The sequence below is a fragment of the Hypanus sabinus genome, chromosome 22 (assembly GCF_030144855.1).
Source record: "Hypanus sabinus isolate sHypSab1 chromosome 22, sHypSab1.hap1, whole genome shotgun sequence".
Classification (NCBI taxonomy): domain Eukaryota; kingdom Metazoa; phylum Chordata; class Chondrichthyes; order Myliobatiformes; family Dasyatidae; genus Hypanus; species Hypanus sabinus.
In genome coordinates this window covers 34,379,733-34,404,466 of record NC_082727.1, presented here as the reverse complement: position 1 = coordinate 34,404,466, position 24,734 = coordinate 34,379,733, and the positions used below count along the sequence as shown (strand labels likewise).

General features: G+C 42.7%; 1 protein-coding gene across 7 annotated transcripts in view; it reads right to left on the bottom strand.

Moving 5' to 3' along the window:
- a1cf (apobec1 complementation factor) overlaps nucleotides 1–24,734 on the bottom strand; it is a 41,059-nt gene continuing 16,325 nt past the window's right edge. For 2 of the 7 annotated variants that reach the window (XM_059947431.1, XM_059947437.1), the window contains 10 exons: nucleotides 21,469–21,603; nucleotides 18,679–18,809; nucleotides 16,954–17,192; nucleotides 9,904–10,068; nucleotides 8,622–8,719; nucleotides 8,258–8,528; nucleotides 5,862–6,079; nucleotides 5,617–5,753; nucleotides 2,881–3,008; nucleotides 1–1,372 (listed from right to left, as the gene is read on the bottom strand). In XM_059947431.1, the coding sequence (XP_059803414.1) occupies nucleotides 1,149–1,372; nucleotides 2,881–3,008; nucleotides 5,617–5,753; nucleotides 5,862–6,079; nucleotides 8,258–8,528; nucleotides 8,622–8,719; nucleotides 9,904–10,068; nucleotides 16,954–17,192; nucleotides 18,679–18,809; nucleotides 21,469–21,603 (1,746 nt within the window). In that variant the 3' untranslated portion in view covers nucleotides 1–1,148. Of the gene's footprint in view, nucleotides 1,373–2,870; nucleotides 3,009–5,616; nucleotides 5,754–5,861; nucleotides 6,080–8,257; nucleotides 8,529–8,621; nucleotides 8,720–9,903; nucleotides 10,069–16,953; nucleotides 17,193–18,678; nucleotides 18,810–21,468; nucleotides 21,604–24,734 lie in introns of all 7 variants that reach the window. The other 5 variants (XM_059947433.1, XM_059947432.1, XM_059947434.1 and 2 more) reach the window with 5 other exon arrangements.

The following is a 24,734-nucleotide window of genomic DNA, read 5'->3' as shown; positions in this document are numbered from 1 at the left end:
TGGCTTTACAATATTCCTTTAATAACTTATAATTAAACAGACACAAAGTAGTATTGCTATAATTTCATGGTGCCAGTTTATGTATCTACTTATTAGTCAATAATTTTCCTTTGATAACAGTTTCTATAATTTTCTTTCGTGACCATTTCAGTATCTGAGAGAAAATGTTACATTCTGTACAAACATTGATATTTTTAAAACTGGGTACAAAAATAGTTTCTGAACGCTGTAGGGTGTGTTTTAATACTGTTACCATTGTTTGCTGCTTTGGCACCTTCCTGAATACCTAACCAAGCACAAATACAACATCAATGCTCTTCTAAACACAATAAAGCAAAGTTTTGTTCCAGTTTAAAATGAAAGAAAAAGAAACAGCCAAAGCAACAGAGAAAAGGAACTGACTGCCTTTAAAATGGTAAAGTGGTAAATACTGAAGAAAACTCAACTTGGTATCTAATTTAATTGAATAATATATTAGCAGCTGCACTTTTAAGCTTTTTTTAAAGTTTTTCTTCTTGTTTTTTAAGCTTGAAAGATACTTCTCACTTTATACATGGAAATAGATATGTTTTTCATAGCATCTGCTCATGTCGGAACATTTTATTTTTTGGCATCACAGTTAGATTAAACCTTAGCAGATTTCTGCTGTTGGCACAAGGCGACCTAAATGATGTGTTGAAATTTAGTAAACATGAACTCCATCAGTAAATACAGGGTCCAACATTGGATACCTTTTAACTACATATACCTACAAGAGTCACACATATCTTACACAAAACACTTCAATATTTTTCTAATATCCAAGTATCCTGTATGGCAAAAGTATGAAGTACAATGTAAACATAAAGGCCAATTTATACCTGAGAAATATAAAAATATTAAAGGGCTATATAGCTTTTTTTTTTGCTTTGTTTTAAAAGATCTCTTAACTTAAGATACATCCTTAATGTATACTTATATACATGTATAGTAGCTGAACAGAATTACATTCTAATTAGATTCTAGGTATTATTGAAATCACATCCTTACTCCAGGTCATTTGAATCATTTGAATAATTCTATTAATCTTTTCCTACATCTGGCTGTCAATTTAACGTCAACATTGCAAAACTGTGTTGGCAACGTTGCTCATCAGTGTCCATTTCCTCTCAGAACGCTCCATAGGTATCTCCACGGGGAGGCACAGCGAAGGCTGGATAACCATCGTAAGTTGTGTATGTAGCCAGGTCCTGTCCCAAGGCAACAGCTTGTTTCAGCTGTGTAGCTGCCAGAGCAGACGCCGGGCCAGATAAAGCGTATCCTGCAGCATAACATGGGAATGGGAGATCAGTAGATGAAGCCAAGTAGGAGGCAGGCATACACAGAGGTCTGCCTGAAAGAAGAGGCAAAGCAATCATTACCTTGAGTGATAGTTACCATTTGAGTTAATACATTCAGCTTCAGGTGCTATCATGCTATTATTTCCATTTCCATGTGTTTTCTTTGGCCTTTTTGATTATTTGTATCTGAGGATCATCCTTTGCCTCATAAATAAGGAATTGACTTGTTAACTACAACAGCCAACTTCACATTACTTATGCTGGATTAGTGAGCGGCACACACAAAATACTGGAGGAGCTCAGCAGGTTAAGCGGCATCAATAGAAAGGAATAAACAGTTGATGCTTCAAGCTGAGACCCTTCATCAGGAATGGAAAGAAAGGGGGCAGAAGCCAGAAAAGTGAGAGAGGGGGAGGGAGTACAAGGTGGCAAGTAAGAGGTGAAGCCAGGTGAGGGGGAAAGTAGGTGGGTGAATGAAGTGAGAAGCTGGAAGGTGATAGGTGGAAAAAGTAAGCAGTCAAAGAAGGAGGAATCTGATAGGCGAGGTCATGGTTGAAAGGGTAGGAGGAGGGTCTCCAGAGCAACCTGAGGGGCAAGAGAGGAGAAGAGAAGCTAGTTTAAATGTCAACTCCTTATTCTTCTCCATGGGTACGGCCTGACCTGCTGAGTTCTTCTAGTATCTTATCTGTGTTGGTCTGGATTTCCAGCATCTGCAGAATCTCTTGTGCTTATGATTTGTTGGATTACTGATTCTTATGTACAGAATTCTCTTCCAAACTAGGGGGAAAAAACACACGTTTCTGAGCAAGTGCTCCCTGCGGGCAGTAAGCTGACCCCTCCTTAGCATTCAGGCCAGTAAATCACAGCTATCACTTCTCAATTTGAACCAAAGTGAGATTCACTGCTGGTGAAGGCGACCACAAATCGTAACTAATATCACAGCACTCCTATTGATGTGGATCCGTGTAACATGCTTTAACCATCTAGATCTACAGGCGACCCTCTCATTATGGAGGATTGTTCTTCTAGAATACGGTCAATTTTTAGTAACACAAAATGCATCGAAATTGTGTCAAAAAGAGTGAATTAAAAAAATACTGTTAATTTAGTTTTCACTTAACTTTTGTAAGAATATATTTCTGTTTTGTATGCAAGAATTTCTGATAGTGATTTGTGAATTCTGTAGGGAAAATTTCACATTTTCTGTGAGGGCTAATGGGAGGAAATCCCTGCAGTAACAGGAAGGGCATGCAAACTCCACACAGGCAGAGTTCAGGACTGAACCCAGGTCAGTGGAGCAGAGAGGCGCCACAACAGGTGGTGTCTCAGTGACTGACAGGAGTTTCCAACCTTGCTTCATGGTGTTGGCCCATGGCATAAAAAAGGCTGGGAGCCCCTGTGTGTCCACATCCACATTCTAGGCCACTGTTCTTGTGTAAAAGAAACACACAAAAGGTTTGCAAGCAATGCACAACGGATGATAAATAACAATTCTTTACCAACACGCCAACTAACTGAATAGATATTGTTGCTCAAGGTGTCAGTACAGACCTTCACATACCTGTGAAAGCTGCATTTGGTGGCTCAGTGCCCTCTATCTGGAGACCAAGAATCTGAAGTACGTGTTCCGCAGCATAACTTTTGGCTTCTTCCACAGCTGTGCAGAGTTTGGGTGGTGTGAATGGTTGGCTGTAGGAAACAATATATGGTTCATTTTGAAAACTGACTGTTTCAGTTACGCATATACACCATCTAACGCAATCCTCTGCAGTATGTAAGCATGGCATCGAATTGATTCGGTAAATAATATCGAGATTTAACAGTTCAAAGTAATTGTATGCCATACACTGAATTTACAGCACAGAAACCAGGCTACATCAGCATTTGTTGCTCACATTCCTACTTCAGCTACCTCTGTCCATGTCTCCCTCTACCCCTTTAATAAGTATTCTCAGTCTTAGAGATACAGCTTTGTAACAGGCCCTACTGGCCCAAAGAGCCCTTGTCCCCCAATTACATCCATGTGACAATTAACCTACTAGCCCATACATCTTTGTAATGTGGGACGAAATGGGGGCACCTGGGAACACAGAAACTCCCTGCAGACAGCAAAAGGAATTGAACCCAGATCACTGCTGCTATGAAGCACTGTGTTAACCACTACGCTACCATGCCAGCCCACTTTCTTCCTCCTATATTGTTCCTTTTAGATAGTCCTCCAATTCCCACTCACGACAGCCAGGTCCATGTTACAAATGCAATCAGAAAACTGCAGATGCTGGAAGGCAGAAATAAAAACAGCACATGCTGGAAACACTCAGCAAATCAGGCAGCATTTGTGGAAAAAAGGGACAGTTAACTGGGGAAGGGTCCAAGGCCTGGAATGTTTACTGCATGTTCTTCCATAGATGCTGCTTGACTTGATGAATGTTTTAAGCATGTTCTATTTATATTCCACTCTGTGGGTGAAAAAAGCTCCAAAATGGCTTCTAGGTTTGGTCACCTCCATTAGTGGAAACATCTCTCTATCTACTCTTTACAACACCTTCATAATTCGGTTGCGATCTTGTTAGAACTTCCTAAAGGTTATCTTTAAAGTCTGCTTCTTCCTAAAGCTGAACTTACACAATAATAGAATCACAGAAGTAGGGTCCTCTAATGCATTATATCAACACTGAATATCAAGTTCTATCTCTATTATATCCAATTTATCAGCACTCATTCCAAAGTCTTCTATGCATTGGAGATTCATGTACTTGTCTAAATACTTCTTAAGTATTGGTACCTACCTTTACCACCTCACAGTGCATTTCAGATTGCAAGCACATTAGCGTGAAAATATTCTTACTCAGATTCACTTGAAACCTCTTACTTCACATCTTAAACTTATTCCATCTTACCAGGGGGAGATATTTTTCACTGTCATGATTCGGTATAACTCCATCAGTTCCCATTCAAATCATCCCCAAGCCCAGAGTACTCTGCTCCAAGGAAAAGAAACCTAGTCTATCCAATTTCTCTTTGGAACAGAAGTGCTTCATTGCAAGCAATATCATAGTGGATCTCCTCTGACTTCTCTCTTAACAAACCCCCTGAGGATGGCTGGGATTCACTCTGCTACTCAGAGTTTGACTATTAAAGTAGCAGCAATGACGTGGAATTGGAGGTGAGAAGCCAAAGGTTTCACTTGAGTTTGTCCTCGTAAGTCATTTGTACACGGTCCTGTAAGATTTGGCTTTTAATTAACTGATCTGAATTTACTACCAAAGGAGAATAATATTTTAACTATCCATCAGACACAATCGCTTTGTCTCATTGAGGTAATGGAAATGAAATGAAATCTCCATTCTATAACCCTCAAATTCAACACCAGTAGAGATTTACAAAATGCACCCATTTTAAAAATAAACAATAGACAAATCTATGGACTTGTGGGGCGCCATGGTAACATAGCGTTTAGTGAGATACTATTACAGCTCGGGTTGTCAGAATTCGGAGGTCAATTCAAGCGTCATCTGTAAGAAGTTGTTATGTTTATTTTATCATGAGAGTGTGTGTCTTCACCTGGTGCTCTGGTTTCCTCCCACAGTCTAAAGACATACCGGTTGGGAGATTAAGTGGTCATTGTAAATTGTCCTGTGATTAGGCTAGGGTGAATTTGTGTGGTGTGGTTCATTGGGCCAGAAGGGCCTGTTCTGCCCTGTATCTCTAAATAAATAATTCAAAGATGAGCCAAAAGGATTTCCTGCTCCATGATGAGATCACACTGAGTGAAATGGTCCTCTTTGGAAGGGCGATTGGATTTCCAAAGCTGCTTGGAAATGTTGAACTAACTTTGCAATGGTATTGGAGGTTAAGCAGTGTGGAGATGTATGAAACCACTACTACAATGTGAAGTCAGGTATGACTCAGTTGGAAGCTCTCCTACCTTTCAAGTCAAATGGGTTACAGGTTCAAGGGCCACTCCAGATTAGTTCATGCCTGGAAACTCCACACACTATTGAGAGTGCTTCCAGAATGTGAGATCCAACACATAGCTTCAAAGAGAGCTCTCTTTGGTATCCTTGCTGATAGAGCTTGTTCTACTAGTATTGCTAAAAAACAGATTGCTATCACATTGCTCTTTGTGACACCTTGCTATGGAAAAACCTGCCTACATCACTTTAAAACCGTTTACATATTCATTCCACATACATCATTTTTACAGTCAAGGCTGGTAAATTGGACAAGTAGGTGTTATCTATGGAGAAAAACATAAGCTGTAAAAAGATAACACAAGATGAAATGTATAACCTACATGTTTGTGTATTGATTGGCAAGAGCAGGAATGGTAATCTTGTATACAAAGAGTTGTCTTTGGTCTGGTCCAATTGCAGAATGGAGCTGGTAAACAGGCTGTCCCCAGCTATTCTTTTGACAAATATCTTCTAAGACCTGTGTTAAAACACAATTTCATTTTGACCACTTATTAGTTTAATTGAACAAACTTGCAGCTCACGAAAAGTTTTGATATCTTTTGTAGCAACTAGTAATATCTCCTACCTGAGATGGGTGCTTTATTCCTTGCGGTTTTAGGGTCACTGGATTGGTTGGCGTGAGCTCCATTCCAGGCAAGAGGTCATAAAGTTTCTCCTCTTGCCTTTTGTCCATTTTCACGTGGTAACCTGCATAACCACGTCCAATACCCGTATAAGCCAAATAACCTCGTCCTCCTAGCCCTCTAACTCCTGCAGCCCCTACAGGTACATTCATGTAAATTTCTAGGAATGCAAGAAGGCATTAAACTGAATCACCAGAAATCACTTTGATTCTCATTTTGAAATGAAGAGGCTAGTCTTGATCACCAAGCTTGTTGAAAGACGGCGTTCAGTCACTGATTAATGAGTGTATGAAGCTTAACATTAATTTAAATTAATGGGAAATGGCATGGTTTAAACATTCTTCCGGATCATAAACAATGGGGACAACTAAGTGAATTTAACCATTGGTTACTAAATAGAAATAATGGTGTATGGGCGAGGGGGAAGATCTTGGGGCAAGCCCTTGTGCCACAGATATTTTTGTGAACAGCACATCAATCCCATGTTACAAACCATTGGGAATTTACTTCCAATCAGCTCATCTTTCAAAACGCTCGGTGAAGCCTTCATTTAAAACATGCATGGATTAAGATATGATTCTGCTTTGTCATTTCCATATTGAATGTAAACCACTCAGAAAAACAGAACAGTGCAATTCAAAATATTTTCACCAATTTTGCAATTTCTTGACAGAGACCTGGTTATCATGTTTAATTCCTGAAGAATTAATTCGATTAATATCCATGACATGCTTTTGTAGTACAACCCAAAGAACTATTTGTTTGTTACAGTAAGTATCCCTCATACTTCAGCCAGTTCCTTAATAAGCTACCAGACACACTTTAAACAGATTTATGAAATTAGAAGTCCATTATTTTATCAGAAGTCTTTCCCAAAGGTAAATTGTTTCATTTTCTATAGTTTAAATGTCACATAGAAATTCCAAACTAATTTCAAGACAGCATCATGATCAAATGCATCTGTCTATATAAAATTGATAGATTCACAGATTAAAAGAAAATATAAAAAAAAAGTTTTCTGCACCATTGAAACAGACTTTGGATATTCTGCTCAGCAAAGTTTCTTTTACATTACTGATCAAACTTTGCAGCTTTTCAGTTCCAACACATTTGCTATCCTTATTTTACAAATGCATCTGAAAGGAGGTGCAATAACCTCAGTTTGTAACCAACGCTCAGATAGTTCAGAGAACTACATTGCAATTGAACATTACAATTATGGCACAGTGGCATAGTGGTTAGCACAACACTTTACAGTACCAGCAACCCAGGTTCAATTCCTGCCACTGCCTGTAAGGAGTTTGTACATTCTCCCCGTCACTGTGTGGGTTTCCTCTGGGTGCTCCGGTTTCCTCCCACAAGGTTAATTGATCATTGTAAATTGTCTCGTGATTAGGCACTGGGGGATCGCTGGGAGGTGTGGCTCGAAGGGTCAGAAGGCCCTATTCCACTCTGTATCTCAATAAGTAAATAAATAATCTGGGAGAAATTGTGTTTCACTTGTTCTCTGTGATCTGGTTTAATTCTGACTCAGTCTCCCAAAAAAAAACTGTGGCATTAGGAGATTGCAGTCACCCACACACTAAGACTTCTGTCTTAACCAGACCAGGTCAACATACAACTGAAAGTTTTTGCAGATGGAAAGCAGGCTATTTTGAACTGCTCATGTCTTCCACTTAATGTGAAATATGAAGACCTCACTATCACAGAGATGAGCTAGATTCTCATCACTCTCTTGAAGGCATTCCCAAGCTTATACTAGCCCTGTTCTTAAAGAATCTCATACGAATCCAGAAATTGTCACTGTACTTTCAATCTTCACCCTTTTCTTCTGCTGGTTCTATGACACATGCACACTTACACACCATTCCAATACCTGTTTGTCTTTCAGTGCATTCAGTACTTGAAGATCAAATACTTTATTGCTACCTGTTGTAGAACAGCAGTTTTAACACAGTTCAGTTGATGCATTACATCTTCCGGAACATCTATCGCAATACAAATAAACTGTCACCTTTCTAAAATTAAAGGTCTCTGCAAAGACAGAATGATAAATGTTTGCACAGACCCGATATATTTCTTCCTTTTTTTTGTCAAAAGGTAGAAATACTTCCTCAGGATTGCAAATCAATGCTGGAAGCCTGATCACAAATCTTTCTCCTACTTTGTTACATTATCTTAAAACATAAAGGAATTTCTGCAGCCTATTTTGAAAGCTGCTGGAACTTATCAAGGAACCAGACTTTAATATTTAGAATAGGTGCTGTAAAAATGCTTGCGATTGTTACTCTTGTTGGAGGACAGAACTACTGACAGAAAAGCGAGTGGAAAGGTTTACCTCTCACAGAGGGAGTCCGGAACATTCCCCTCCCACCAAGATGTCCTTTATTTGGAAACCGTAGATTGGGAATGGCAGCATAAGCCTGGGGTGCATAGAAAACAGGAGCACCAAGGTAGGCAGCTGCAGGATCATACACATGCCCTAGCGTGTAGGTATATTCTCCTTGCATCATTGCCCCTCGGCCCCCTGTCCCTCGGGTATAACGCACATAACTGTCCTTATCTACAGGCTTGGCCAGTGTGACTTCAATTGGCGAACCATCCAATACCTGAAGGGAATGGAAAGAAAACACACGTCAACTTTGCTGCCTTCCAACTTGTTACCAATAGTGTATCTTGCTTATTTGGAATTCCAACTGTACCTTTCCATTCATTGCGTTCATGGCGTTAATTGCATCTTCTCGAGTTACAAAATGAACAAATGCATAATCTCGGATTTTTTTTACTCTTTCTACTGTGCCTGAAATCAAAATATTAGAGCACAGTTCACATAAATTCCAAGCAGCAGCTGAAACAAATTCCTGGTTAGTATTTGTTGGCCTGATCTCATGAACTATAGCCAGCCAATTGTGCCCCAATTTGCAACAGATCAGGGCACAGAACCCAGAAAAACTTTTTTTATTTGCATCAATAGACAGTAAAGATATCATGAACACGTTACAATGTGCCACATGACATAAGTTCAAAATATGCTCAAGCTTACTGTCGTGCTTAGTCAAAACTTCACATTTCCAGATCTTTTGATGGTGATCAATTTAACAATTACAGCCATGAAAATAATTTCAGTCACTAATACAATCATCCAAAAAGGATGGCTAGAGGGTCATCAGCTGGTCCAGAGGGTTAGACCTGCTCAAGTCATGTCGTCAGCAGGACAACTGATATTCAATTCACCTGCCCACCACCAACCATTGGCCCTGACTAATAAAACTGATGACAAAAAAAGATTGAACAAAATCAAAATGGCTAAAAGAATAATGGATGGCTGAGTTACATACAAAGGTAGTTATGGCTTAGTTATAAAGTTTACATAGTTTAGAATTTATTTGGGCTACTGCTCTCAATTCTGCATGTGACACCATATGAAGAATAGATACAGTTTCTGTCTTAGAATGAGGGTAATGCATAATTACTAGAGGACACTGCAGCTATAAAAGATTTGATGACAAGATTAAAAGATAATCAAAGGTTTGATAGAATGGGTCAAGAGAATATATATTTTCTTTGAGGGGTGGGTCCAGAACAAGAGAATGTAACATTAAAATTAGACCAATGCAATTCAGAATTAAGTCATGAGGCACTTTGTGCTCTTCCCCAAACAGTTAATCAAGTTAAAGTGTGAAGAAAGATGTTGGCTTTCTGTTGAAGCCATTAAGTTCAGTGGTTGGTTAAAATGGTGATCAACAAGGTTGAAAGGGCACGGGCTTGAATGAAGGGCTGGGTGGTCTATCTCTTGCTCAACTGGTCCTCTAATCAATGAATATCTGTTGCATATAGTGATAGCTGAGTAAAAGCCAGCACCAATATCACCAGCTGATGCTGCATTTGCAAAAATAATATCTTGAAGAAAATGTTCTACAACTCTGAAATCAGACAAATACTTCCCATTCATACTCTGCTCATGTTGCCATTTCCTGGCCTTACCTGGTTTGATGCTACTAAATTCTTTTTCAATTGCTTCTTCACTGGTTGGAAGCATAAGGTTACGTACATATAAGATTTTGACTGATGACATTGTTTCTTCGTCGACTTCAACCTCTGGCTCAGCCCAATCCACTGCAATTGGATGTCCCCACAACTGAATCCTTCCTAAATTGAACAGGCAGTCTCTGTCAATTACTAAAGAATACACTGTGTGAAAACCAAAGGTGCCAGGCCATGGTGCAGGGCTCTGTTGTTCAATTAATTTTTGGTGATTGGTTCTTTTATTATTGATATACTCATGACTTTTCAGCTTGGAGCACCTTGGTAATGAATACACCCTCCTTAAAGATTTATACTCCCTATGCAGCTACATATGAGCAGGGGAATGGGATGAATTGAAAAGCTACCCAAAGGTTTTAATGATCCTCCATGGGATTTCAAAACCAGGATGTTTCCCAAGACATGTGAAGATCTCTCTCAGGTTTTGCTCATTTCATATGGCCAGAAAGAGAACTCTACTGGAATCTCAAGGGCATTTGAGTGGCAAGGCATTTGCATGGTAAAACTGCTTCCTTACAATGCAGTTTCAGGCTACAGGATCAATAAATTCTTCAGCCTAAACTTAATTATGTGATGTTTCATCCTACGGCCGCCTTTATTAAATCATACTAAACCAATTGGAATGGGCCTCAGCTGGAACGTGCAGAGTTCTTGTAGGAAAAGCAAGAATGCAACATGGCAACCGGCGTAATGCTACCACAGAGCCAGAGTCCATGCTAACTTCCTGCTACTGCATATAAGGAGTTTGTACATTTGTCTGGTGACCTCCTGAATTTCCACTGGCTGCTCTGCTTTCTTCCCACACTCCAAAAAGGTAAAGGCTAATAGGTTAATTGGTCACATGAGTGTATTGGTTAGCATGAAAGGGCCCGTTACCCTGCTGTATCTCTAAATAAAAATAAAAGCTATTAAAATTTTAGCAAATGATTCAAACCATTCAAATAAAGCAAAACAATTTTGATCTCTTCCCTTTCCCTTCTAAATTCTTGTCCTACAGATTCCATTCAAATCAACGGGGATCCAATTGGATGCAAGAGTTTATTGCTGTGAAACTGGCCTCTGTCACGAGTGGAGTTCAGTGTTGGAGGCAACTACAAACCCTGCCTTCCCTTTACAGCTGCCCCACAGGTTTAGGGGCCCCAGTTCGATTCTACCTCAGGTGTTGTCTCCATTTTTTACTTTACTTAGAGAGATAGTGTGGTAACAGCGAGCCCGCACTTCCTAATTACTCCCATGTGACCAGTTAACCTACTAACCTGTACACCCTTGGAATGTGGGAGGAAACTGGCGGAAACCCACGTGGTCATGGGGAGAACGTACAAAATCCTTACAGACAGTGGCAGAACTGAGCCCAGGCCGCTGGTGCTGTAACAGCATTGCGTTAACTGTGGCACTCCATTCTATGGCCCTGTGGACTTCCTCCCACTTTTCAAATATACACTAGTTTGCTAATAGGCAATAGGAAATTACCCCTCAATGTAGGTTAATGGCAGAAATAATCAGTAGTTTGTAGTGCTACAGGAAGATATGGAGAGGGGGAATGAGACAAGAGCAATCACCTGAGGGTAAGTTGGACTCAACAGGCCTGCTTCTGTGTTGTTTTCAGCATCAGGTAGTGTAATGGGTGACTGGGATTAACCTGAATTTCAATGGGTCTGTACTGGTGGTTCCAACCATCAGCACTATTTCTCTCTTTATAGATGCTGCTCAGCTTGCTAAGTATTTCCAGCATTTTCTTTGTTTTTCCAATTTCTGGTATTTGAAGTACCTTGTTTTTGGAATAAATCCTCCCTGTCTGCACTGTGATCTGTCCATCAGAACTGCCATTATTTACAAAGAGGAGCTGATTTGATACCGAAGCAAAACTCACAACTGGATCTAACTTGGCAACGGGCTCACAACTAAAGCTCTGGATCAGCTGTTTTATGCCTGTCCTTGGCAGATGCAAAATGAGATTCCAATAGAAAGCTTCTCCACTGAAATCATTCCTCCTCACACCAGAAGCAGCTGGAAGTCATGCACATTCAAATCCTCTTCTTATTTCACTATCATTGGCCCACTGGAATGATAGTAATAGAACATAGAACTATTCCAGACACACAGATAGAAATATGGAATTGTGGCGATCCACTTTCTGTGCAGGAGAACCGGCTCACAAATAGCCAGTGCGCGGGGAGCGACTTTGGTAATGCACCTCTTTCCGCCCGGAGAGGGCGGGCGCTAGGGATTAAATGCCAGCGCAGCGAAGTTTGAATAAACTAGTCTCGAAACGACTTACCGACTGCGTGTCGTTATTTCAGCGCTGTGTGTAGCACATCGCTACATTGGTGACCCCGACGGTCCAAATGGGATTTGGAACAAAGATGACCGACTCTTCATCTGTTCAGTTTTGCTAAAACTGCCGACTTTCTGGATGCCGCGACCACGCGTGTGGTTTAGCCAAACAGAAGCCTAGTTCCAGATTCAGCAGAAATCTTCTGATTCCACGCGTTACTACCATGTGGTGAGCACCCTTGGCCAGGAGACGGCCGCCCAGGTTGCGGATTTCATACAGTCGCCCCTGGAAGAAGGCAAATATGAAGCATTCAAAGCACTGCTCATTGGCCTCTCACGGCGTGAGCGGGGTGTCCGCCTGCTTCACCTGGACGGTTTGGGAGACAGACTGCCATCAGCATTGATGAACGAGATGCTGGCCCTGGCTGACGGACACAAGCCCTGCCTCATGTTCGAGCATGCGTTCCTGGAGCAACTGCCCGAGGACATACATCTGCTGCCGGCTGACGCAGATTTCAGCGACCCCCGGAAGGTGGGCCCAGGCAGATGTGGGAAAGCCAAGAGGGAGAGCATGGCGTCCGTCGGTCAGATTACCAGGTCACGCGCCCAACAGCGGACCAGACCAGGCCCGGCAGGGAGGTGCACACAACACAGAGGCAGGAGTGAGGAGGCCAGTGAACAGTGGTGTTTCTACCACCAGCGCTGGGGCACAGAAGCCCACTGTTGTCGCCCACTCTACAAGGGCCAGGGCCAGGGCTAACAGCCGCTAATGACTATGGCGGCTGGCCACCAGGACAGCCTCTTGTACATCTGGGAAAAACAGTCGGGACGCCACTTCTTGGTCGACACCGGAGCGGAAATCAGCGTCTTGCCCCCAACGGGGTACGACACCCGCAACAGGAAGCCAGGACCCACCCTGAGGGCCACAAACGGCAGCACAATACGAACTTACGGCACCCGCACAGTGCAGCTGCAGTTCGGTGCCAGCCGGTTCACGTGGGACTTCACACTGGCCGCGGTGGCCCTACCACTCCTGGGGGCGGACTTCTTGCGAGCTCACAGCCTGCTGGTCGACTTGCAAGGGAAAAGACTGGTACATGCCGAGACTTTCCAGACGTTCTCCCTGAGTGAAGCCAAGTTGCCGGCCCCACACCTGGACTCCATCACGCTGTTGGACAACGAATTCACCAGAATCCTGGCGGACTTCCCATCGATTCTGGCACCGCAGTTCATGGCAGCCATGCCCAGACACGGGGTACAGCACCACATCCCGACCAAGGGACCACCCCTCCACGCCCACGCATGAAGGCTTCCCCTGGAAAAGCTCCGCCTGGCGAAGGAGGAGTTCAAGAGGATGGAGGAATTGGGGATTGTACGGAGGTCCGACAGCCCATGGGCCTCCCCCTGCACGTGGTGCCCAAAGCAGCTGGGGGTTGGAGACCATGTGGTGACTACCGCAGTCTGAACGAGGCTACAACTCCAGACCGCTACCACATACAGGACTTTGCAGCAAACCTGCATGGGGCAAGAATATTTTCCAAAGTAGACCTCGTCCAGGGATACCATCAAATCTCGGTGCACCCTGAAGACATCCCCAAAACAGCACTCATCACCCCGTTCGGCCTGTTTGAGTTCCTCCGAATGCCATTCGGCCGGAAGAATGCCGCACAGATGTTCCAGAGGCTAATGGATGCGGTGGGACGCAACCTGGACTTTGCGTTCATTTATTTAGACGACATCCTTATAGCCAGCAGCAGTTGTCAGGAGCATCTGTCCCACCTCCCTCCGCCAGTTCTACTCCCGCCTGAGTGATTTCGGCCTCACGATCAACCCAGCCAAATGCCAGTTCGGTCTCGATACCATTGACTTTCTGAGCCACAGGATTACCAAAGATGGGGCAACACCTCTGCCTGCCAAGGTAGACGCGATCTGCCACTTTGCCTGGCCCAACACGGTCAAAGGCCTGCAGGAGTTCGTTGGTATGGTGAACTTCTACCACCGTTTCCTCCCTTCAGCAGCCCGTATCATGCACCCTTTGTACACCCTGATGTCGGGTAAAGGCAAGGACATTACTTGGGACGAGGAGGCCGCAGCCACTTTTGTTAAAGCCAAGGAAGCCTTGGCAGATGCCGCGATGCTGATGCATCCCAGAACGGACGTTCGGACCGCACTCACGGTGGACGCATCCGACACAGCAGTCGGTGGGGTGCTGGAGCAGCTCATCGAGGGGCGCTGGCAACCCTTGGCGTTCTTCAGCAAGCACCTACGACCACCCAAACTCAAATACAGTGCTTTCGACCGGGAGCTGTTGACACTGTATCTGGCAATCCAGCATTTCAGGTACTTCTTAGAACACCGCGTTCACAGACCATAAATTGCTGACCTTCGCGTTCACGAAGGTGTCTGATCCCTGGTTGGCTCGCCAGCAGCGACATCTGTCCTACATCTCCGAGTACACGATGGACATCCAGCATGTCTCAGGAAAGGACAACGTCATGGCGGATGCACTCTCCAGACCAGCTGTCCAGCCCCTGTCCCTGGGGGTGGACTATGCAGCACTGGCGGAGGCGCAGCAGGCAAACGACGAGATGCTCAGCTATAGGACCACAGTCTCGGGTTTGCAGCTGCAGGACTTTCCCGTAGGCCCAGGTGAGAGGACCCTCTTGTGCGACGTGGCTACCGGCCAACCTCGCCCCATCGTCCCGGCAGCCTGGAGGCGGCGAGTTTTCAACTCCATACATGGTTTGGCACACCCATCTATCAGGACAACCGTCTGGCTGGTCTCCAGCAAGTTCAGGTGGCACGGACTTTGCAAGCAGGTCAGTGAATGGGCCAGAACGTGCGTGCAGTGCCAAACAGCCAAGGTGCAGCAGCACACTAAAGCCCCGCTGCAGTTCGAACCCACCCACTGGAGGTTCGACCACATTCATGTGGATATCGTGAGCCCCCTACCAGTGTCCCAAGGAGCACGGTACCTCCTAACTATGGTGGACCAGTTCACGAGGTGGCCAGAGGCGGTCCCACTCACTGACACATCTGCCAATTCCTGTGCCCGAGCACTGATTGCAACCTGGGTAGCATGCTTCGGGGTACCGGCCCACATTACCTCCGACAGAGGCGCCCAGTTCACCTCCAGCCTGTGGTCGGCTGTGGCCAGCCTGTTGGGAACACAGCTACACCACACAACTGCCTACCACCCACAGTCAAACGGACTGGTGGAACGCTTCCACTGTCACTTGAAGTCAGCTCTTATGGCCCGCCTGAGAGGACCTAACTGGTTGGACGAGCTTCCCTGGCTCCTGCTTGGAATTTGCACAGCGCCCAAAGAGGATCTGCACGCTTCGTCAGCTGAGTTGGTGTACGGCGCGCCCCTGGCCGTCCCAGGAGACTTCATACCAGCCCCAAGGGGGCAAGAGGAAGAACCCGCAGCAGTCCTGGACAGGCTACGCAAGAGGCTCGGCAACCTGGCCCCCGTACCGACTTCACAGCACAGACAGACCCCGACCCATGTACTCAAAGACCTGCAGGACTGTAAGCTTGTGTTTGTACGAAGGGGCGGACACCAGGCACCGCTACAGCAACTGTACGAGGGGCCAATCAAGGTGATCAACAACAACAACGGGTCCACGTATGTTCTGGACACTGGGGGGAGAGAGGAGGTTTTCACGGTGGACCGACTCAAACCGGCCCATGTGGACTTGGCGCAGCTGGTCGAGGTTCAGGCACCGCGGCGCAGAGGCAGGCCTCCCAAACAGTGGCTGATCCAGACTGTGGACATTGGGGGGGTGTATCACTGGTTTTGGGGGGGGGCGGTTTATGTGGCGACCCACTTTCTGCGCAGGCGAACCGGCTCACAAATAGCCAGCGCACGAGGGGAGACTTTGGTAATGCACCTCTGACGCCATTTCCGCCCAGAGAGGGCGGGCGCTAGGGATTAAATGCCAGCGCTGCGAAGTTTGAATAAACTAGTCTCGAAATGACTTACCGAATGCGTGTCGTTATTTCAGCGCTGTGTGTAGCACATCGCTACAGAATAGCAATAGAATTGTCAGGTGAAGATTAAGTAAGGGATCTTGCAAAGAGGTGTGGGGAGGCTGCAATTTTCCTGATGCCCAGGGAACACATCATACTGGATAGACAACAACTTTGGAGCCTTGCTGAAGGAGTTTCCCTATCTCTTGGTGTACTGTCTCGTTGCCTCTATTGAGCAAGTTGTTGATATTTGTACTTTACCTCTGAGGATGACTGAAATAGTCATCATCATTACGTGCCGTGCAGTATGACGTGGGCGATCGTAGTCATGGCCAGAACTAGTTTGCCTTCTTCTGGGCAGTGGCTTTACAATACGGGTGACCCCTGCCATCATCAGGGGCTGTCTGCTCAGCACCAGAGGTCACATAACCTCTGGGGGAAGGGAGGGACTAAGCTGGTGTTACACCTTGCCGGAGGTGACCAGCAATCTAGTGGAGGGTAGGAGCACCTTACACCTCCTTCGGTAGAGATGTTCACAAACATAACAACTTAGGAAATAATCTTTTCAGAATTTTAACAACACTTTAAGAAAAATAACTTCATAATTAACTTATTGATACATTAAACGCAAAGATCTCCATAATAAAGTTGTACATTAACATTCAAGGCAGAAAATTCAACAGATGCATTATATTCTACCTGCCAATGGCTCCATGCAGAAATATCTAATGAAACGTTTCAAACCTGGTAACAATTTTCGTCTTGCCATAGCAGCAGCTCGATGACTATCGTACTCCACAAAGGCAAAGCCCCTGTTTTTGGATTTGTCTGCTGCACTGGGGTAAACGATGACATCAACAACCCCCTCTGTAACCTTCTTCATTTCGGCCAGAATTTCGTCCCTTTGTTTTGTTTTTGGAATCCCACCAACGAACAAGCGGCAATTGTCAACACTTGCGCACACCCCCAAGAGACGACCGTTTCTGTGGAGGGAAGTCAGTAATATGAGTAAGTTGGGTTAAATAACCTTGGAATTTTCTTTCATGGGAAGATGATATTCAATCCAATATGCTTGAAAGAGAATTGAAATTAGCTGCACACCTATTTTTGGTTCCACAGAGCATGCAAATTTTTCCTTTATAGCCATGCATACAATTCCCAGTTGAAAATTAACTCTAATAATCTTAATAAAAATATTAAAGTAAACTCTGATAACATGGCATCCACGCTAATGGTGCTGAGCTAGCAAACTTAGTCGGCATTTAAATGATAATCCTATATCAGTGAATACAATGAGTTTTTCTTGCGTTAGTAGGGTTTTAGTTTTTCAATCCTTAATATTGTTTTTTTTTCTCATTTGAAACATTGTAAGTGTTACTTACTTCGATTTACTCATGTTATTTTGGATAATAATAATAAAAAGATTTGAAAAGAAAAAAGTTTAAACGGAGTACTAAATAGAGCTTTTCACTTCATCCCAACCCTCCCCCACCCATCTACCTTCCCCCTCACCTGGCTTCACCTATCACCTTCCAGCTTGTACTCCATCCCCTCCCTCACCTTCTAATACTGGCTTCTTTTCAGAACCAATGAAGGGTCTTGGCCTGAAACGTCAACTATTTATTCCTCTCCATAGATACTGCCTGACCCATTGAGCCCTTCCAGCATTTTGTGTGTGTTCCTCTGGATTTCCAACAACTGCAGAATCTCCTGTGTTTGCTCAACAGAACCTGTTGAGTTTCACCTTGCCACACACCTGGCCAACAGTATAGACCCCACTCCTGGCCATGCATTCAGGGTTCCAAATTTGCACTCTAGACTAATCAGTGAGCTAGGTGCTGTACCCTCAGGATTTCCAAACAGTCAGTTGCTGGATGATCAGTGTTTTATATATTGAATCTGTTTTTAACACCTCTTCAGACAGCACACAATAAACTGCTGTTCAGAAGAAAATGTGATTTTATTTTGCTTTAGTAATTTTTTTAAAAAATCTGCGTGCTCTGGCTAAAATGAGATCCAGAATAAAAATATAGATCATGCTAAACAAGATCCTGATTTCAACCCGCGTCTTGCATTTCAGCATCCGCTAATGCTGAGGGGCTCAAGGAGATACTTTATCTTCAGCTGGCATACGACCAACATATAAATGTTTTTGTACGTGATTGGATTCTGAAGATAACTGCAGCAAAAACCAATGTTTGTACAATTGAGGCAATAGAAGACATGCCCTGCAAAAGTAAATATTGGATTTTCGTCAACCTTATCTGGCTTGTGAGCTGGTTGGGTTACTTGCCAGTATAGCGTGTAGTGAGTCGTACTGTGGTATTTGTTCATCTTCTTTATTTTTACTTTATGGTACATGCTACAAAACTTCAGGAATCATGGAGCAGTGAAGATGGAATTACATAACTCTTGCGCCCAATGAATTTTGATAAACAACACCTGTATGTCTCTTTTTTGTTAACTGACCTTATTTCATAATTATTGAGCTGTTTAATTGCGTCCTTGGCTTCCTGTCTACTGGTGAACAGAACGAAAGCATATCCTCTATTATTGCCATTAAAATCCATCATCATCCGTAATTCGTATATTTTTCCGATCTGAGGGAAGAAATCAGAAAACAATGAGAAAAAGAATCTAGCTTCTTAGCTCAGACAAGATAAATGAAAGAGAAAGAATAATGAGACGTCACAATTACTTGCATGAAACTGGCCGTCAAAGATTATTTGGACATTTACCCAGTGGAACTTTTGTGAGTTTAAATCTGCTCTTGTATTTTCTTCATTACAATTGTGACTACACTACTAAAGGTACTTCACTGGCTGAAAAGAGTTTTGAGAAGCCCTGACATCATGAAAGTTGAAAACTCTTTCTTTGGCCGTAAACCAGATTAAATCTTAAAAGTGCTGTCATTATTGAGTTCAAGTAATTGTTTGTGCTGATTTGTACAAGGCAGTGTCCAAAACACACTCTGATCCGTTCAAAGTTCAGTGAGAATTCTGTCATCGCTCTCATTGATGGGATCAGGATTGATATTCACAAGCTCACTCAGCCTCTTTATCTGGTTCTCTGATTTTAGATCATACAAGGAAACACAAATATTCCCTTGTTAACTTTCTCAGTCTGAAGACTCCATGACCAACTAATGCCAAATTACGCTGGAGAAAACACCACAGTAAATGCCTGATTGTGTATATAAGAGGAAAGATAAACGGAGCAGCAACCATGGATAGAAAATAGCAAAAGCTCCCTGGAAAGCCATCAGTTACCATTAGTACAACCTCTTGTGTTTTAATTGGCATAGGTGGGCAGTGGGCACCCAATTTATGGAAAAACCGTAAAGATACTGCTTCTTTTTTCATAAGAGAAATTGGATTAATATTGAATTTATTGGATTCTATAACAACTCTTTTTAAGACCAATGCCAATAGACGTCTGCCACGGAAAAGAAAGCCAAACCTGATTAAAGTGAGCTTAAGTACCTTAAAATGGTGCCATTTTGTGCAAAATACTTAAAACTTCTATAATTGCATATTAATACTACATTAGCTTTGTAACTGGAAATTAATCGAATAGATCAATAATTGAACTCAGCCCTATAATATCAGTTTAATTTCCATTTTTAGAATTCAGTGTGTAAAGTTAGTTTAGTCTCCATTCCTGCATTTACCAGCCTGAATTGAAATTGAGTAAGAAACTCTACAAACAACTAAGAGCATTGGGGTGTCAAATCCTGGACGAGAAAGAGTTTTTGTTCAAAGGACAGTGATCTAAGACTAATTTTTGGGGTACTGTGCAATAAAGCGAGCATTGGATGTACTATCCCAAATTGGGAGATTCCCATTCCAAATACCCATTAGCAGTTTAAAGCTGTGGTCGTGGAACTCACTCAGAGAAAGCAACCAAGACATTGGAAAGAGAAACCTGAGCAGCAATTTTTTTTATATTGGACACATTGATGGCAAATAAGATGTGAACAACTGCAAAATATTGTGCATTAGGTGAATGAATAAGGGAGCGTAAACACAGTGATTTATTTGATTAGTCGCTCACTATGTCCAATCAGTGAAGGGCATCAATCAGCCAGAGGAAAGTTAAATGTTTAAAGAATCTGGTCCTTGCTTTACCAAGTTACTGTGCTATCCAAGGCAGATGTACAATGCACAGCTGGATGCACAAACAAGTTCACACATCATCAGTTTACAATTACACCTGGATTTCTGCTAACTAAGAAAAAGAGGAAAAGGAACGAATCTCCTAACGGCTGTTGTTGACTATCTCAAGGAAAGCTGGTGGAAGCCTGAGAGAATGATACTGGAAAATAATGGGAAAACAAGGAAATCTTTAAATATCTACCTGAAACCCTAAAGAGATGAGTGATTGTCCTAATCTGTTTTGAATCCAGTCATAGAAGCTAGGGTTTCCTTTCATTGGTGTACTTGACAGGGTTCAACTTCAAAGAGCTGTTCATAATTGGAACGGTTTGCAAGTAGGAAATGCTGCAGTGAATGAGTTCCCACACGGCAGAAGATGCCTGCAGAAGTTGGTTATCCTACAGGAGTGATAGTCCAGAGAAGCATTTTAAGTCTTGTTTTGCCACACTTTATAACAAAGCTGATTTGAAAAAAAAAAGCCTCAAGCTAATAATATGTGCTGCCTAGCCTGCTGTGTTCCACCAGCATTTTGTGTGTGTTGTTTGAATTTCCAGCATCTGCAGATTTCCTCGTGTTTGCTGAAGCTAATAATATTGTTTTAAAAGATTTTATTGCAGATGAGGTTTTAAGTGCTATTGCTGGTTTTAAAAAGGACACCACTGCTGGCTTGGACACTTGTCTGTCGAATGGATTTGCAAAATAGACATCAGTGTGTTAATCCTGATGTATATTTCTTGGGTTCAATGCGGCAAAGTTCCAGCTAGTGTCAAAGAACAGTCACCTGCATCCCTACAGCAGCCAGCAAATGCACCCCGCCAGTGTCTGGAATGTTCGTTTGTATGTATAGGTTGCACGTAATCCAGGCTGAGGTGGACCTACATATAGTTCATGTCAAAAGGGTAGAAGTTCATCATTGTTCCAGTGTACCAAATGCACAATGGTGTACCATATACAAACTGGCTTCCAAAATTCAGTTCCATACGTATATGCTCCTTTAAACAACTTGGTGCTTGTCATCAGCAAATGTTCCCCTTGTTCAGAGTTCCATAAGCTAATTTTTTGCTAATTATATTTAATACTCTAACAATCAGGTATAAATCGTTACTTTTTCCAAAACTGGTACAAGTTCATCTTCGTAAAGGTCCCGTGGTATTTTCCCAATGAATATTTCGCAGCCTCTCTCAGGAGGTGGGCCTTCCCAGCCTGGAGGGGGACCTCCATATTTCCTCTGCCCATTTTCCTGTAATGAAAGAAAGGTAGGGTAGACATGGTTCATATCCTGTGAATTGAAAAAGTTTCTATAAATATTAAAATAAACTTGATTACAATAAGAGGAATTGATAAGCATTTTTTGGCTAGAAGATCAAATAATCTTCATGCTGTAACATACCATAAAGCTTGAGGGTAGAAATAAATTTACAAGTGAAAGGAATCTTATTCGGTTTTTTTTCTTTCTGAATTGCAATCCATTTTTATATTTTGATCTGATTTTTCTTTCATCTGAGTTTGATTAGTGTCTCTAAATAAACCATAGGATTATAGTTCCGATAATGAATTGTTAGCAATAAAATTCAATCTATTTTTCAAACTATCTTGATCTATAATTGAGTAAGGGGTAAATTATTCTGGGAATCCAATTTTTTCTCCCCTTTTTTTCCTTTTTTTCTATTCTATACACCCCACCCAACCAAACTGACATTAATACTTTAACCAATGCTCTGGTTCTGGTTCTAATAAAGTGCTTGTACACTTGATGCTGCCTCACTCTAACAAATATAAATTGAAAATAGATCGGATCTTGTTCTTGAAACTACTTCCACTCTTTCTTCGTGTTGTAAACAATAAATCTTCAAACTACTTGCTCACTTTGGTAGATTCAATAATAAAATCAAAAGGATAATTTCAAAAAGATTTCTGTGGGTCATCGTTATTGTATAATTTATACTTCAGTCAGTCCTCTTCATCACATCTGTGTCAATTATTGCAAAGAAATATCATTCTTTAATGTAATAAATCAGATGACAGAAGTATAAAATTACTTTTATATTAGTTCACAACTTAGGATTGAAAAATCTTCTTTCTATGTTTTACATTTATTTATAGTTTTAGGTGAAGAAGGAAATAATAATTTGATGGCATTTCCAGTTTCTTGTTTTTAGTTTTAGAAGTTCTTTAATCATTTGAATCTTTACAAACAATTTTTTGGGATTGTTTTTAAATATTTCTGTCATGGACATTTTTGGACTGTTTATATGCCAGTGATAGCAGTGATCCTTTCTGCTTAACAGAACACCTCTCTGCTGCAGTGAATCAACTGGTCCAACATTCAACATCCAGACAGCATAACTTCTGGAGAGTGAGGCAGCAGCTGTGCCCAGCATGATCTGGCCCAGAGCTATCACATTAGATCCCCATATTTTGAATCTTGAGGACATGGTTTGGTAGTGACTTAGAGTTTCAGGAAATTTCACAATAATAGTTGTTTTTAAAATTTTGAATGCTCCTGATAGATTTATAATAATACGACTATTTCATTGTAGCGGAGTGGGGAGGCAGGTGCTGTGTGGTGAGCACAAGTTTAAACCTGTCAGCAAGAGTGAGGAAACAGCATGGGAGAGCATTTCTTGCACAGAAAGTTGCCAAGAGTTTGAAGCTTGGACCCAAGGTATGGTTGAGCCTGGGGTTACGATGTATGTATATATTTTTAGAAACTGCAACTCTCATTAAAATAATGTCCATAACACAACAACATATTTGAAGATTTTTATAGGAGAGCTATCAAATACAATTCACTACAAATCCACAAAAGGAGATACCAGTGCAAAGACACGTGTGTTATTGGATTAACAGTGTTTTGGGATTAATACCTAAAATGTTTCCTATGACAATTTCCTCATTTTATCTAGGAAGGTCCTATAAATGGAATCTCACAGCACAGGATAAGACTACAAAAATTGATAAAAATCTGTATATCGGGATGGGATTATGCTTCTTCTAACTTCTAACTGATTACTATCAGTGTTTAGCTAGAGCAGTTGAATGGCTGCATATCCAAAGCTGACATCACTCACTGTGAGTACTCAAGCCACCCTCTGCTGACGACACTCTGCTAGCTCACTCATTCTTGCTCTTTGCTGTCAAGCCCAAGTCTAGGAGTTTAGATATTGCCTCTTATGGAGGGGCTGTCTTGTGTGCGTGCCCATTATATGCTACGTGAATATTGGGAGGGTCGGTGTGCCTGCTACCGATTCAGACTCAGATTTATTTATCACATGTACATCGAGACATGAAGTGAAATGTGTCACTTGCGCTGACAACCAGCACACCCAAGGGTGTGCTGGGCCGAGCCTGTAGGAGTCACCACACATTCCAGTGCCAACACAGTATCGCATCAGGCTCAACCGAACGGCACAGAACAGTACAAGACAGAGCACACCAAGCAGAAACAGCAGAACAAGCCCTGTTCCGCTGGCCAACCCAATGCACGTGCACAGTCCTCTAACACAATGACAGACTCCAGCCTCCAGCAGACTTGTGAACTCACAGAGGCTGGGCCCTGACTTCCCAAGCAGACTCACAAAGACTCCCAGATTTGTGGTTCTGATCACCGGGCCTCAAATTTTGGACTTCCGCACGACCTTTGGGTCTAAGGATGTTGAGAAGCTAGGCTTTAATTTTGAGATCTGACGGAGGTCACCCTCTAAAGGAAAGAGAAGTCCCTTCGACAGCAGAAACCAGCTTCTGTGTAATGCCACACAGTGCAAGACCACGCCGATAAACAAAACTGGATACTGACACTGACTTGGCTCAACCGTAGCCTGTGTCCAAGCTTCATACTCTGACAACTTACTATGCAATAAATGTTCTCCTATATATGATAAACTGATGTTTCATTGCAGTAGGGCACGTCTTGATATTCCAATACAACAGACAATGCCTAATTTGAGATTTTATTGTTGCCTGGTAGATAAGCTGAAGGTGGATGATGGGAGGAAAAGATGTGAGACTGATGGTGATTCAGCAATCTGATATCACAGCTAGTTGAATTGTTAACTGGCCAAAACAAGTACAAAGAACAATCTAGTTTGGCTCTAGCCTTTTTCTGATATCTATCTGCTCCTTCTCTCCGTGTCCGAGCTGTAGGTCTCACGGCCTGTGGTAAAGGCTGCCCCCTACTGACAGTAAAGTGGCACAGCATGCTCGCTCAGCCGGCTGTTGCCAACGTGAACTGCGGTTATTACCTCAGTCACATGCATGTGGCAGTTTGACTCCCTAGCAGCCCACACAGGTCTGGAAGGTGTACCAAAGTAGTCTGACGTAGGAGAAGGGTCTGGCCACACAAACGATCTTGATCTCTTGTGGCAGCTCAGA